A 15903-nucleotide genomic window follows, 5' to 3' on the forward strand; every position below is an offset into this window, starting at 1 on the left:
GGGATTCGACATAAGCGACATTCATGACAACGTCACCGACGAGGACTTGGACAGTACGCGGGCAGAAGGCAATGGAAACGTGGACGATGACGGCGCTATTGACGGTGATCACATTACCGGAAACGAAATGGACGACACAACTGGAAACGGGGACGATGACGGCGATATTGACGGACCGCCAGACATGGAGTGATGTACGCTGTCGAACTCACCTACCTGCGTGCCTGCGGAAAACTACTGAAATATCGAATGTGTTCAAATAGACCCTACGGACATTTCTTCGTGTTGTCATGTTTATGTACTTCATAAACTATATAAATAAAATATGCTTTCATTGTCGTTTTATGTAACTAAACTTCTAAAAAATGATAATTAAGTGACACAAGTTGCATTAAAATGTCAGAAAAAAAACATGAAATATATATTAAAACATGTAATTATAACATAAATAATACTTGAAAAATATGCATTTTTAATTCATATTGTCACATTAATTCAGATGCTGTTTAAAGTCTTGTTTTCTTTTCAAGGCAGACACAGGAGCAAGAAATTAATCATTAATGTTACTTAAAAACATATAACATTAAAATTTTAAGTTAGCTGTAGAGTAATACAAGCCTTTTTTTTTAAGAAATACTTTTGAAGCTTAATTGTGTTAATATGAAATTTCATGAAGAGAACAAAACTATATCTCTCAGTGACTAACACAATCAAATTGGTCATAGTGACTGCTCATTGTGTTTCGAAGTTACATGATTACATGTTCTTATACTGAACTCACTTGCATGACTTTAATGGATGTAATCTAATTTCATTGTGAAGAATTGCCCATCTCCTTTTCTAAATCGTTTTATGTAACTAAACTACTGAATTATCGTATGTGTTCATCGCGATGTTTTACAACACTGTAATTCTACGTTATTTTATGCCAAATAAATAAACAAATAGACTCTACGGACTTTTCTTTGTGTTGCTTATACGCTGTTGTGTTTATGTAGTTCATAAAATATATAAATAAAGAATGCTTTCATTGTCGTTTTATGTAACTAAACTACTGAAATATCGTATGTGTTCATCACGTTGTTTTACACTGTTATTCTACGTTATTGTATGTCAAATGAATAAATAGGTCAGAAAAAATATCTCTTTTTAGTTTTTTGTTACTACTCTAGAGTCTAGACTATAAGTTTAGTCATTGACGTGATAAATATCCTCTTAATAAAATTATATAATGGTCATCAATTAAACTACTCAACAACTATTGTTCCGCTAGTATGGGGGCGAAACGACCAGGTGCGAAACGACCAGGGCGGAAACGTCTTGGGGGCGAAATAACTAGGGTGCGAAAAGACTTGGGCGCGAAACGTCTGTAAATCCATGAGGCCTACATGTAAGATTCCTTGTAATGTTCACAGCGTTTATTTTAAATTGTTTACGTTCTCAAATTTTAGCAGGTATTTAATTATAAATATTTATTTATGATCTTGATTTATTTACTATTTCGAAGATACAGTATTGCAACGCCAACGTGTTTAGTTAGTCTAAGTTACGTGTTTAGTGATTCTTACAAACAATAGACTGACATAAAAAGTGGCTCCTTTTGAAGCACAAACTGCATCCATGTATATATTACAGCTGGCCCGGTTTGATGGGGCCTGTTTTTGATAATAATTAATTACCATTTTTCACTTCCGTGTTTATTATGTTTACCAACGCCATGATGGAAAAAAGTCCGTTTCCCACAATCCTTAGCGCGCATTTACACAGGTCAGTAAGACCGGTGTGACACAATGTCACTCGAGTGGCTTGTGTGATGACGTATCACACGAGAGGCGGAGCCTCGAGTGTGATGCGAAATAGCACAAGCCACGAGAGTGATACAAACTCTTGGAACAATTGACTAGCGTAATATTCCTTTTATTATATACAACAACTAACGAAAACTGTTAACAAATGTATCTTTTACATTAACAAAACTGACAAAACAATGACTAAAACGGTACGCCATAGTTTATTTAAGACGCGTATGAATACAGTTAATGTAAATTAACGTGTAAACATTCGAACCGGGAAAACACAGGTTTCCGACACGCTTTCCTTAATGCCATCGTTAATCCAATTTTTATAACAATTAAGTTGACAACTTTAATCCGATGTTTATAACAAAAATGTTTAAACGATATGCACTTCCACTTCTATCTTCCATGTCTTTATCGAAACTTAGTTTAAACCAAACTATTTTATTGTATTCCTATCGAAATATACATTTATGCATGATAAACACACACTCCAAAATACGTTTTTAACACATAGTTTACTGTTAAAAAACACCACGTCCGACATGTCCTTACAGAGTTTAGATAAAACTATGGTGTTTTGTCACAGAAATGACGTCACACGATGTACTACGTAATATATTTCGTAATATAAAATATTTCTATTTTCGATGCGTGTTATGTGACGTCATTAAATGGGTCGAAGTAGTCCGGCTAGTATGGTAATACGGAATTGGAAACAGCGAGTAGCGTAATACGGGATTTTTTATTTCAACGATTGATACAACCTGTATTTTGTTAAAAGCATTAAACAGGTATATAATAAAGCAAAATATAACCAAAATCACCTTGGACCTGACTTCCAAATAACAAACAGCTCTTTCCTATGTTAAAAGGTTTTACACGAGATAACTGTCGTGAATGAATTCCGCATTGTATTGGTGCGATTTTTTGGACAACATTTTCTATTTAGAGATCAAGAGTTATTATTTTATCATTTTTATTAATTGTTATATTATTTATTTGTATGATTATGTTTTCTCACATATCTGACGCAAACATTTGGTCTGCGTTATATAAGGCATATGGCCGTATTATTTACGCAGTGGAATTCTTACCTGTTTATTATTTTAACATAGAACATTCAAGATGCCAGTTTCAGATGTCAAGGATGCCAAGATTAAAAAAGAAGGCGTTACAAAGTGTGTAACGCTCTATAAAGCTGAACGTACATGAAATCCTAGCAATCAAACAAGAAATATTCCGTCGAAGTATTACGCCAGTTAAAGACACAAACCAATGATATATACGTGCAGTATAAGTGTAATGAAGAACAGAAAAGGGAAAAGTCGATTCGATATTATTATAAGGTTACCAAATGCTACCATTATTGTGATTCGGAATGCCTGGAACAATTTGAAATACCTGATGCTCACGTAGAAGATGCATATCAGTGGATTTTTAAATTGCAAACTTAGATATTAATTGGTTATTTAATTCAATGACGTTTGGCGCGTTTTACCAAAACATTACTGATACTTGTATGTAACTTTGATTTAACACAGTTTCGACGACCTTCTTGGGCAGTTGGAGAAAATTGTTATAATCGCAAAAAGTTAACTTGTAGAGGATAGTAAGATTTTAGCAAATTCAATACACTATATATGATTTCAGTAGAAAAGTGTTCAATATATATATACATGTATATATATATGAAATTTCATTTATACTGATGTCAATACATATTATTTAAGACTGTTGAATTGCAGAAATAATATTGGCTCACTCGAACAGGCTATTTCGTTTGTTTCTTACATTGCCTTTTAACCTAAAGTAATGTTAATATGTAAAATGCATGACGAATTCATTCCGACCCAAATTATTTTTTATTATATTTGTAATGCTGAATAAACTTGAAAATATATGCAGGGACATCGTTTGAAGCATCATAACATAAACGTGTAAAATACATAAAATACATAACGAATTCATTCCGACCAAAATGAATTTTGTATCATGGATGTAAAAAATCCTGAATGCACTTACATGTATGAAGATACATTGTGGGAAGGAATGGCGCAACACAAATAATGGTTTATTTAAAAAATAAAACAAAACGTGAAAATTTAATATCATGACATATACGGAACGAAACGTCAGACTTGTCACTACACACATCAGCTGAACATGTTTTTGTTTGGTTCTACTATCTCGTATATCAGCCACCCAACAACCCATCCTCTTGATAATAGGTGAATTGATGCAGTTGCTCGGAAGGGTTTTCGTAGAATTATTATAATTCTAAGGTAAGTAACGTGATCAAGAAAACACCTATATTACATCACATTATATGCTATAAAACTATAATATTGAAGTACATATACAAACTTTATTAAAGATAGGCAAGTATTTCATGTTAAGCTCTTTAACATCGGAAAGAGCTGTTTGTCATTTGGAAGTCAGGTCCTAAAATGTGCTTAAAAGGAAGTCAGTTCCAAAAAGAGGGGTTAAACCAATAATTTTTTCCAATAAATTAATTAGCAGAGATAAAACGGCGTTGGGAGACTGAAATAATAATGATTTCAGTTATATTTTACTGTACACGTTTGTCACTACTGTGTATTATAAGTAGAGTATTACTGTAGAATAATAATAATGCTGTACGAAAAACCTCCCGACCAATTGAATCATTTCACCTATTTTCAAGAAGATTGGTTGTGGGGTGGCTAATGTACGAGATAATAGAACGTTTATCAGCCCTTTAAGTAATATTATAATTAATTTAATGTATTTTATGATGTGTCGACCTTATTCTGATATGAACTTTTGTTTATCCATTCTTTTACTGTCTTTTCAGATGATGCAGGTTAAGAGCGAAAATAAGTGCATCTTTCGTTGCAGTATTTAGTGTTGTAGCTCGTACAAGCACGTTATAAATGGCCAATTACGGGTTCAAAGACAACAAGACCATGCTACTCAGAAAGCGTTCATTGCCAAAAACTCTTAGTCGTACAAAACACCACAGGTTACATTCAACTATTCATTTACACACAACACTACATTCCTCCCCACCTTTAAAGAAAAACTGCATAAAGTTAAATTAAACAAATTACTGAGCAACATTTTAAAAGAATAAGTAATCAAAGTAATTTGTTTCAATGTCCATGTAAATAAAACACAAAACTTCACAGTCCTTATAGATTAATCAAATCTCCACTCTCATAATAACTCTGATAAAAGTTTCTTTACTTAAACATATCAAGGAAATCTAAAGTTTCACACAATTGTTCAAAGCATAAGTATTTATGTGGGAGGTAAGTCATAATGGTAATAATAAACAACTCACATTCAACATACACTCATGGTTCAGGCATATAATCAAAGATTACTTGACTAGACAATAAACATTAGCAGCCATGCTTAATGGGAAATCCTTTTGATACTTTGTTTAATTATTATACAACAATATAATGTTATTAACTTAATCCTAATGTCTTAAGTTTAATAGCTTGTCATTGCCTATAAATGATCATGGCGTAAAATGATTATTATTTTACATTGATAAAACAATCATTTAACAATGTTAACAATTTAAACAAAAATTAAACTTATATCAAAACTTCCAATGATTTTTCAAATACCATGATCTTGAATAGAACAGACACTGCTAACCTATGTCAGTTCAAAATCACAGAGTCTCTTAGGCATTCCCGCTGCTCTAGGTGGATTTCTGCGCAAGGGAACAGGAGTCATTGTAGGAGACAAATCAGATTGACTCGAACCAAGGTCAGGTAACTGAGGGACTGGACATTCAACAATGCTTTCAGGTTCACCCTCAGGATCAGGATCAGGAATACTAGCATTAACAGGTCTGAAATGTGAGGAATTGCGAGTAATGGTATGACCATTCCTATCAGCGATAACCATGCTTCCACGTCTCTCTTTGACTGTGTAAGGGTCAGGGTTATATGGAGGTGTAAGTTTGTCAACCTTACGCTGTTTGACCAGCACCTGGTCACCTGCTATCAATGTACACGGACTTGTGTGACGTCTGCTGTCTGCATACTGTTTCATCTTTTGCTTACTGTTTGCATCATTTATCGCCAAACGAGTAGAGACAGAAACAGGATAGACAGGCTTTGAGATTTCAGGTAATCCCATACTCATCTTTCTCCCAACAAGGGCTTCAAATGGGGATATCTGAGTGGATGCATGGGGAGTTGCTCTATAGTGCATGAGAAAATCATGAAGTTCATCTCTCCAATCACGGTTCGCAGCAACTGCAGCCCTAACAAACTTGTTAAGTGTGGCCATAAACCTTTCTACAGTTCCGTTGGCCTCAGGCCAAAGAGGAGTAATTCTTCGGTGTTTGAACCCACAGGTAGAAGCAAACTCTGCAAATTCCTGTCCCTGAAATGGAGGACCATTGTCTGACTTCAGGACAGAGGGAAATCCTTGTCGAGCAAAGATAGACTTCAATCTAGGTACAACAACTCTGGCAGCTGTCGAATAAACAATCTCCACTTCTGGGAACCGGCTGTGTTCATCCATTACAACAAGCAAGTATTGGCCAGATGGGAAAGGACCTGCAAAGTCAACAGCAACTTCTTCCCATGGCTTAGAAGGAAGCTTTGTAGGACAGATAGGTTCTCGTTTGTTTGGACCGGGATATGAAGCCTGACATGGGATACAAGATCTAACCGCATCCTCAACCATCTTATCAATGCCGGGGAACCACACCTTCTCCCTAACTAGTTGCTTTGTCTTAACCATGCCTTGGTGGGTATGGTGAGCAATTTCGACAACATGCTGCTGCAAGGAAGTGGGAACAACAATGCGGTGGTCACGCAAAATAACACCATCTACTATCGAAAACTCATCTCGAAACCTGACAAAGGACGTACAATCGGAGTGAGACCAGTTGCCGGACTGAATGGCTGTCATAACTTTCTGCAGTGTAGCATCCTCTCTGGTTGCGGTTTGAATCTCCTGTAAGGACATAGCTTTCGGTACTGCCTTCTGGACAATGAAAGCAACATGAGCCTCAGCTGCATTATCACGTTTTGGCTTCGTGAATGGGTGCCTGCTCATATAGTCAGCAGGATTCAGGTCATCTTTACCTGGACGATACTCGAGTGTGAACTGATACGGCATCAACCGAAGACGCCATCTCTCAATGCGCGCAGAAGCAGGTTTACGACTGTTCACAAGACCTAGAAGGGGTTTGTGATCTGTGATCACCTTGAATTCAGAAGCAAAGAGATACAGATGGAAGTGCTCAACACCATAAACAACAGCTAACATCTCACGATCTGTTTGTGAATATCGCTGTTCCACGTCTGTGAGTGCACGGCTTCCGTAACATATAACTCTACCTTCCTGAGTGAGAATCGCTCCGACTCCAACAGGGGATGCATCAACAAGAACCTCAGTTGACTTGTTCTGGTCAAAGTAAGCCATCACCTTAGTACTAGACAGAGCAGATCGCAAACTATCAAAAGCATTTTGGGCATCACTTGACCAATCCCAAGGAACATCTTGCCTAGTGAGACGTCTGAGTGGCTCAGTCATGGTTGCATAGTGAGGTATGTATCGAGAAACATACTGCGTCATGCCAAGGAAAGATCTTACTTCAGCTGGGTTTTGAGGAGCTGAGTGACCTACAATAGCCTTAATTTTTTCTGGATCAGCCGAAACACCTGTATCGCTGAAAACATGGCCAAAGAAAGAGATTTTGTTTACAGAAAAGACACATTTATCTCTGTTGAGTTTGGCACCACATCTGTTCAGTCGCTCCAATGTAAGGCTAAGTGCTCGATCATGATCTGACTGAGATTTACCATGAATAATGATGTCGTCTGCCAAGTTCTTTGCACCAGGGATGTCAGCAAGGAGGTCTGCAACCGTCTTCTGGAAAATTTCAGATGCAGCATTCACACCAAACAATAGACGTTTGTAGCGCCGTAAACCAACATGAGTGACAAAAGTAGTGATGTACCTGCTGGACTCATCAAGTTCAAGTTGGTGATATGCGTTGGACAGATCAAGTTTGCTGAATACTGTAGAACTATTCAAATCTGACATAAGTTCTTCCACAGTTGGCATAGGGTGTTTCTCCCTAGAGATAGCCTTGTTAGCCTCACGCATGTCAATGCAAACACGAACACCTTTTGACTTTTTGGGGACAACTACAACGGGGCTTACCCAGGGTGTGGGACCTGAAATAGGCTCAATAACATCAAGGTCTTCAAGACGCTTGAGTTCAGCCTCAACATCTTTGCGTACATGGAATGGAATTCGCCTATGACGCTGTGTCACTGGGGGAACATCATGATCAATGTGCAGTTTCACAGAGATGCCCTCTATCTTGCCCATCTTGCCATCAAACAGAGAAGGGTACTGATCTGGAATAGAACTTGAAGCTGCAAACGAAGAAAATGCAAACTGAACAATATCCAGAGCTTGAGCAGTTTTGGCCCCAAGGAGACAGCTGGACTGCCTAGAGTCAGTGTTACCTACAACATACATGTCAGCAGTAACTGTTTTACCCTTATAATTGATGGTTGTTCTAAAATAACCCTTAACATCTAAAGGTTGAGATGCACCGTATGCAAAAATCAATGGTACAGGCTGTTGAAGAGAAGGTTTGCTGCTCATGTTATTGTAAATATTTTCATTCATTATATTTACACTAGAACCAGTATCAATCAAAAATTTAACATCACTGTTAAAAATATTAACACAAACAGAGGGTATGCTAGAATTTGTACAACAAAGGTTAAATACAGATTCATCACTAGAACTATTTTGTGTAGCTTCTGAAGTACTGGCTTCTGTATAGTTCACATGTTGTAATCTTGATCTGCAAACTGTTTGAAAATGATTTAATTTGCCACAATGATGACACTTCTTCCCAAATGCCGGACACTTCCGGTCTACATGTTTGCCACCACAGTTACGACAGTCAGTGCCAGTTCTTGATGCCTGGGATGGGTTGTTGTAGGAACCACGACCTCGTGAAGATACACTACGACCACTCGAAGACACCACGACCACGCGAAGACACACCACGACCACGCGAAGATACACCACGACCACGCGAACCACCCGGGAAAGTGTGGATAGCGTTAGCGTAAGCTGCTTGCCGTCCCTCCATGTCAGACGCTCTAACCTCGGAAACCTCCAATGCGCGAGCCTCTTCAATAAGTCTGTCAAGAGTAAAGTTATCTCGCAGAGCTCGACGTCTGATGCGTGTAGACGTGCATCCTTGTATAACTTGGTTAAGGATCTCAGTGTCCTTGTTGTGAAATTCACATGTCGCTGCAAGGGTTCTTAGCCTTGTGTAAAAGGTGTCGATCGACTCACCAGATTCTTGTTTCGACTGCCTAAACTTATAGATTTCGTAGGTAAGATTCTGTTTCGGAGTGAAATAGTTTTTGAATGAGGAACACAATTTTCCATATTCGTCAGGGGTTTCTATGTTATCACCGTTTTCATTCTGTACAGTTTTAGTAGAACCTACCCCTTTTTGTTCATCAGTGAACGAGTCATATATGTCGAAACACTCTTCGCCACAGTAATGCAGAAGGAGAGCCTTTTTGCGCTTGTCAATATCAATGTCCAGTGCACAGATTAAATTGTCTAATTTTTCCGTCCACTTACGCCACCCAGGGACCTATACAAACAAAGGGATTAGCAACCTCGCGATATCCCGTTACAGCACGCAAAATAAACCGGTGCGCGAGATCAGGGACCTATACTTTAATCTCGATCGATTGGTCCCGGTGTAGCGATAATAAACCGGTGCGCGAGATTTGATAATCTCGATCGATTGGATAATGCGGCTACACGATATCGATTGCGAGGGATTTCGCTTATTTAACGCGTTACGTTTTTTCGGATTCAAATTATATTATGTTAAATAAACAAGTACCTATTCGTTTAATTGTTGCGTTGTTGATCTCAAAATCAATCATTAATTAGTCTTATTATTACGCAGTATGTCAAATGGGCACCCAATTATCGGACTCTTTGATGAATATTAATTGCCGGTTGTTTCGCCAGGGTTAAATTGCCGTTGTTTATCGCACGTATGTGCATGTAAAAAAGACCGGTCTTTTAATAGAATTAAAATGTTACCATGTTTTGTTTAAAATAGCAACATTATCAAGACATGTTAAGTGCAAACAACTCAAAATGTATAATTGTTCTTTTAACCTCCGACGCAGCAAATTTTCGAATGTCATTTTAATATTTATTTGGACTCCCTTAAGTCATAGTGAACGTTGGAATTCATGGAATTTACTGAAAATGTCTTCTAAACATAAAAATTTCCTTTCATGGGATGACGACATAGATTTAGATTTGGTATAAGGTTATTATACTGATGATGAGGCAAACAATAAATCGCAAGCAAGCACGAAAGAGCTGTGCTATATTTGTCCTGTTTGTGGTGCGGAGTATAAAAGTGTATCAGGATTTCGAGGTCATGTCATAAAAAAACATTAACAGAATTTACGAGGTAATAAATATTGGATGCATTTTTTTAGTTCTGCATTTTGCGTACAAACCAAACAAAAAACAAGAAAGGTTTTCGTGTTTAAGTAGTTCTATATATATATATATATATATATATATATATATATATATATATATATATATATATATATATATATATATATATATATATATATATATATATATACTCATGTTTTATTCGTTTTATTATCATATATATCTCGAACAATCAATATATAAAACAACATTAATAAATCAAATCCTCGCACATGCAAGTAAGATATCCAAAACAGTGGACACATGATACGGTGTAATAATGATGAGACAATTGAATCAGGCATTTACAGTTACTAGTTAAGTAAATAGTGTGTACAAAGGAGTTTAGTGTTTTATTCCTTTAATTATTTTCAAAGAAATGAATATAGAACGTGTTGTAGAATGGTTTTAACAAAATTATGGACAAAGATTTAAATGCAGTTAATAGAACATAAAAGTTTATTCTGACTTAAGCATGTTAAGCTAATCGTCATTTACATTACATTTACAATAACAGCATGCTTTTGAAGTAAATACAAATCATGCATCACTTCGAAAAAGTTCCTTTTACAATATAAGGAATAAACATGTTTTCGTGAGAATGTTAATATTGTTAATACATAGTGACCTGTCTGTACCAAAGTTCATAAGTGAAAAATATAATTATTACATGACTTTTTTTAAACAAGAATTACATACATTAATATAAAATTAGGACACATATAAGAAAAAAATATGATCCCTGCATATAACTGCATAAAGTATATACTTGCATTGTTTTTTCATTCGTAATTTTTTTTTAGAAATGTAGAATTAAGTAATACTGACAATGTAAAAGCTGTATGATATACCTCTACCTATGCTACACTTAATTGTAGTTAAGTATAAGTAAAATCCCTGTGTTGACAACCTATACTAAAGCAAAACTATAGTGTATGTATAGCGATATGGTTCCTTAGAGTATATAAAGTACAATCATTTTATTTAGAGAGAAATCTATAAGTAAAATTAATAACTCCATCTATATAAACTAGTTAATTTCATTTATCTATATCCCTACATCGACTATCTATGCGAAAAAAAAATAATTGAAAATTCCACCTCAGGATTTCCTATGCAGACATCAAATTTTAACAGTCTTTCCTATAACACCAGAACATAAGCAACGCGATTGATATGTTGTGGCAGTCCAGTCCATATTTGGTGAGATCTCGGAATGCATTTCCGATGCACATAGACAGAGCACGTAAAATTACTCTTAATTTCAACCGATAACTTGATTGCTGTCAGACTGTCATTTGCGTACAACTGTAACATTTGAAATGATTGCTCTAATTCCTTTACAACGAACTGAGATGAAAAATTTTGCAGTTTAAGTTCCACAGCAAAGTCTGAGAAGGTTGTCGTCTCCACCTCCATTTCTAGAAGCCCTGAACTACATTCCATCACATCAGCTTCAGGCTTATCATTGTTTGTCTCCTGGAAGGAGTCAAGCTCATATGTGGAGTCTTCATCAATAGCATAACTATGATCACTTGTGAACTGCACATTTTCACTATCTGACTGGGTAGAAGAATCTGTTGTAGCTTTAATGTTCACCAGGGGTTCACTGGCAACATGGTTTTCTTCCTTTGGCTGTTCAGATGTTATGTAGTGTTTATCTCAATTGTTTTTTTTAAATAATTGATTAAGGACTAATATTGTATCATCATTGAGATTATACAAATCAAGAACTTTGCAAATAATGCAAATTAAATGTACACCACACAATGCACTGAAGTGTACAATTTGCTAATCCTTAGCATGCTGGGAAATTTGTCGTCTGCTAAAGTGTTGTCTGCTGAATTTCTAAAATTAGAATTTTCTTAGATTTTTTTCACAGAATACTTTCAGAATAGCAAACAGTTTGAATCCTGATGAGACGCCACGTTCTGTGGCGTCTCATCTGGGTCCAAACAGTTTGCAAAGGCCTTTAAAGTTTGATTCCAGCGCTGAAAGGGTTACGATACCAACATGAATAATATAGGGCTAGTATTTACAGAGCCTTGGCCCTTACGCAAAAAGCAATGACATATGTATACAAAACTGAAAGCGGTCTAACAATTAAAAAATGACTAAAGTTATACATGTGTATTGTCCTTTAGCTTATACAAAGTTATGAGTTAGTAAATAATGCAAATTAAATGTGAAACACACAATGCATTGAAGTGTCACATATCTAAAGATACCAACATGATTATCATAGGTCAATTATTGACCGAGCCTTTTGAAAAGAGCATTGACATACACATTCAAAACCGAGACTGGTTAAAAAAAAAATGACTAAAATTGTATAATCTCTGAGCTAATACAAAATTATGCCTTTGCAATTCATGTAAATAAAATGTGCACCACACAGTTTATTGAAGTGTAACATTTGCAAAAATACCAACATGATCAAAATAGTGCTACTATTGATGGAGTCTATTGAAAAAAGCCTCAACATATGTTGATAACACGTTTAACTAAAAAAATTGAAAAATAACTGAAATATATCATCTTGGAGCTAATACAAAATTATGCCTTTGCAAATAATACAAATAAAATTAGCATCACACAATGCGTTGAAATGTAATGTTTGTAAAGATACCCATAAGATTAATATAGGGCTAGTATTGACTGAGCCTTTCGAAAAGAGCCACGACATATGTTGATCAAACTGATAGTGATTACAAAATAAAAAAAATGACTAAAATGGTATTATCTTTGAGCTAACACAAAATTATGCCTTTGCAAATAATGCAAATTAAATTTGCACCACACAATGCATTGAAATGCAACGTTTGTAAAGACACCAACATGATATATATAGGGCTAGTATTGACTGAGCCTTTCAAAAAAGAGCCACGACATATGTTGATGAAACTGATAGTGGTAAAAAAATAAAAAAATGACTAAAATTGTATTGCTTTTGTGCTAATTCAAAATCATGAATTTGCAAATAATACAAATAAAATTAGCATCACTCAATACGTTGAAATGTAATGTTTGTAAAGATACCAATAAGATTAATATAGGGCTAGTATTGACTGAGCCTTTCGAAAAGAGCCACGACATATGTTGATCAAACTGATAGTGATTACAAAATAAAAAATGACTAAAGTTGTATAATCTTTGATTTAATACAAAATTATGCCTCTGCAAATAATACAAATAAAATTAGCATCACTCAATGCGTTGAAATGTAATGTTTGTAAAGATACCCATAAGATTAATATAGGGCTAGTATTGACTGAGCCTTTCAAAAATAGCCACGGCATATGTTGATGAAACTGAAATTGGTAACCTATAAAAAAATGACTAAAATTGTATTGCCTTTGTGCTCATTCAAAATCATGAATTTGTAAATAATACAAATAAAATTAGCATCACTCAATGCGTTAAAATGTAATGTTTGTAAAGATACCCATAAGATTAATATAGGGCTAGTATTGACTGAGCCTTTCAAAAAGAGCCACGACATATGTTGATGAAACTGATAGTGGTAAAAATTAAAAAATGACTTAAATTGTATTGCCTTTGTGCTCATTTAAAATCATGAATTTGCTAACAATACAAATAAAATTAGCATCACACAATGCGTTGAAATGTAACGTTTGTAAGAATACAAAAAAACAATAGTATAGAGCTTTATTTGACCAAGCCTTTTGAAAAAAGCCACGACACACGTTTCTCGGATTATGGAAGTGTAAACAATGATACGCATGATTTGGTGAAAATACCCACCGTTGTTTTATAAGTAAATACAAAGCATAGTCGAAAACAAATGAAACAATAAGATGTATCAAACTCAACAAACCTTTGCAATGAATACTTCTGTGTTGGCAACACTTGGTTAATTTGTACTCTTATTATTTCTCGATTGCTTTGTCACGGTCTCGCTTTGTCAAAATGGCGGCTCTTAAAATTTGCCTCGAAGCGCGAAGTCTCGTTGGGTCGCAAGTCTCGTTCCCTTTTGCGTAACAACGCGATAGCTTGTTCTTCGGTTCAGTGAGTGTCTCATCCCTTTGTTTGTATAGGTCCCTGCGCCACCGTACGCCGGCTGAATTTGACGAAGAATTTGACGTGTCGCCGCTGTCATGGATGTTGAACGAAGGAAATGGAGGAAGGTTGGCCATCCTCGTCGCCAGTTTAGTGTTGTAGCTCGTACAAGCACGTTATAAATGGCCAATTACGGGTTGAAAAGGTTGATGTTATGTGCAGACGTGCATAACAGATCGTATAGAGCAGACTGTCATTGAGTGTATATCCCAGTGTGTATGCGTCAATAGAAATTGAGTATTGTCAGTTTTTATGCAAGTGTATTCTCCGGAACAGATCCCGACTACAACTATTAATTGTATGAATTTTATTTTATTAACATTTAATAAACATTATTTGTCTGCTTATGGTATGATGTTTATTTAATAAACTACATTTATATACATCCGTTCAATCTTCAGATGTTTCAATATGTTTTTAAATTGCAATTGATAACAAATGAAGCCCTATAATCTGCACCCAGTTGACATTCCCGTATTCTTATACGGTCTCTATGCTGTATTAAAAGATATTATAAAACTAATGCTTATACGGGCTTTATTCCATTTAATGCGATATGAACACATTATTTACGTCTAAACAATCTAAGAAGATTCTTTGAAATATATGTGGTTGATTTCGACGGAAAACTATTGCAGCCCTATCAATCTGCATGTGTTCCGACAGCATTGAAGATTTATAAGTGTTTTATCCCGTGTGCTATAATCTTTTAATTGCATTTAAAACGTAGTGAGTCCCTAATCATCTGCGTCCAGGTCCAAAGTCTGAGCAGGTTCCGAATTTGGTTTCATGCGACGGATGACTACTGAAGCCCGAACAATCTGCATGCGTCCGATAAACTTTACAAGGCATATCTCAGGTTTTTATATGTGATTGATTTGCGAAAGAAAAATAATAAAGCCCTATAAATCTACTGGCGTTTCGACAACATTAACATGGCATTTCTAAGAATCTTATAAAGTTTACTTGCGACGGACAACCCTATAAATCTGCATTCGTTTCAACGCATCCTATCAGATTCTTATATGGATCTAATTTCAACGGGGAATTTGTGATAACCTATTAATCCTTATGCATGCCAACAACCTTCACAGTGTATTTCACAGGTTTTTATTTGGATTTTAAATTCGACGGAAAACTAATAAGTCCTATTAATCTGCATGCGTTACGACAGCACTCACAGGGCGCGTATACGGTTACAATCGGGGATTGTATGGGATTTTTCCATATACATTTGCGCTCAGTCGACACGAACATCTTAATTTATGGCATTTAATAAGTAATGCAATCCTTATCCATGTGCGTTCTTATACTGCTTTAATTGCGACTAAAGAATTTTTATTTTAATTAAAATCGCGATCCATGTAATGGAAATTAAACATGCAAGAGCAAGTGTAAAATGTATTCAGTTGTGACGTAAAACGGTCCGTGAACAACCTTAGTTTGATGGTATACGCACGATGTAATAGTTGTCTATACGCAGATTAATAGACGT

General features: G+C 35.7%; 1 protein-coding gene across 1 annotated transcript; it reads right to left on the reverse strand.

The window, feature by feature from the left end:
- Positions 1-5447: 5447 nt before the first annotated feature.
- LOC127866233 (uncharacterized protein K02A2.6-like) lies at positions 5448-14485 on the reverse strand. The gene is made up of 3 exons (XM_052406657.1): positions 14405-14485; positions 11768-11963; positions 5448-8290 (listed from the first exon to the last, which is right to left on the reverse strand). The coding sequence occupies exons 1-3, from the start codon at positions 14483-14485 to the stop codon at positions 5448-5450; spliced, it is 3120 nt and encodes a 1039-aa protein (XP_052262617.1).
- Between the last annotated feature and the right edge of the window lie 1418 nt (positions 14486-15903).

The sequence above is a fragment of the Dreissena polymorpha genome, chromosome 2, assembly GCF_020536995.1.
Source record: "Dreissena polymorpha isolate Duluth1 chromosome 2, UMN_Dpol_1.0, whole genome shotgun sequence".
Taxonomy (NCBI): Eukaryota; Metazoa; Mollusca; class Bivalvia; order Myida; family Dreissenidae; genus Dreissena; species Dreissena polymorpha.

What these genes read in the sequence shown, in the direction of transcription:
- LOC127866233 (XM_052406657.1), bottom strand. Translation starts at nt 14,485, where the DNA reads ATGGCCAACCTTCCTCCATTTCCTTCGTTCAACATCCATGACAGCGGC. An exon ending in CTTCGTCAAATTCAGCCGGC is followed by an intron (nt 11,964 to 14,404) that starts GTACGGTGGCGC and finishes ACATCTGAACAG; the next exon opens with CCAAAGGAAGAAAACCATGT. An exon ending in TGAAGCTGATGTGATGGAAT is followed by an intron (nt 8,291 to 11,767) that starts GTAGTTCAGGGC and finishes TGTATGTTGTAG; the next exon opens with GTAACACTGACTCTAGGCAG.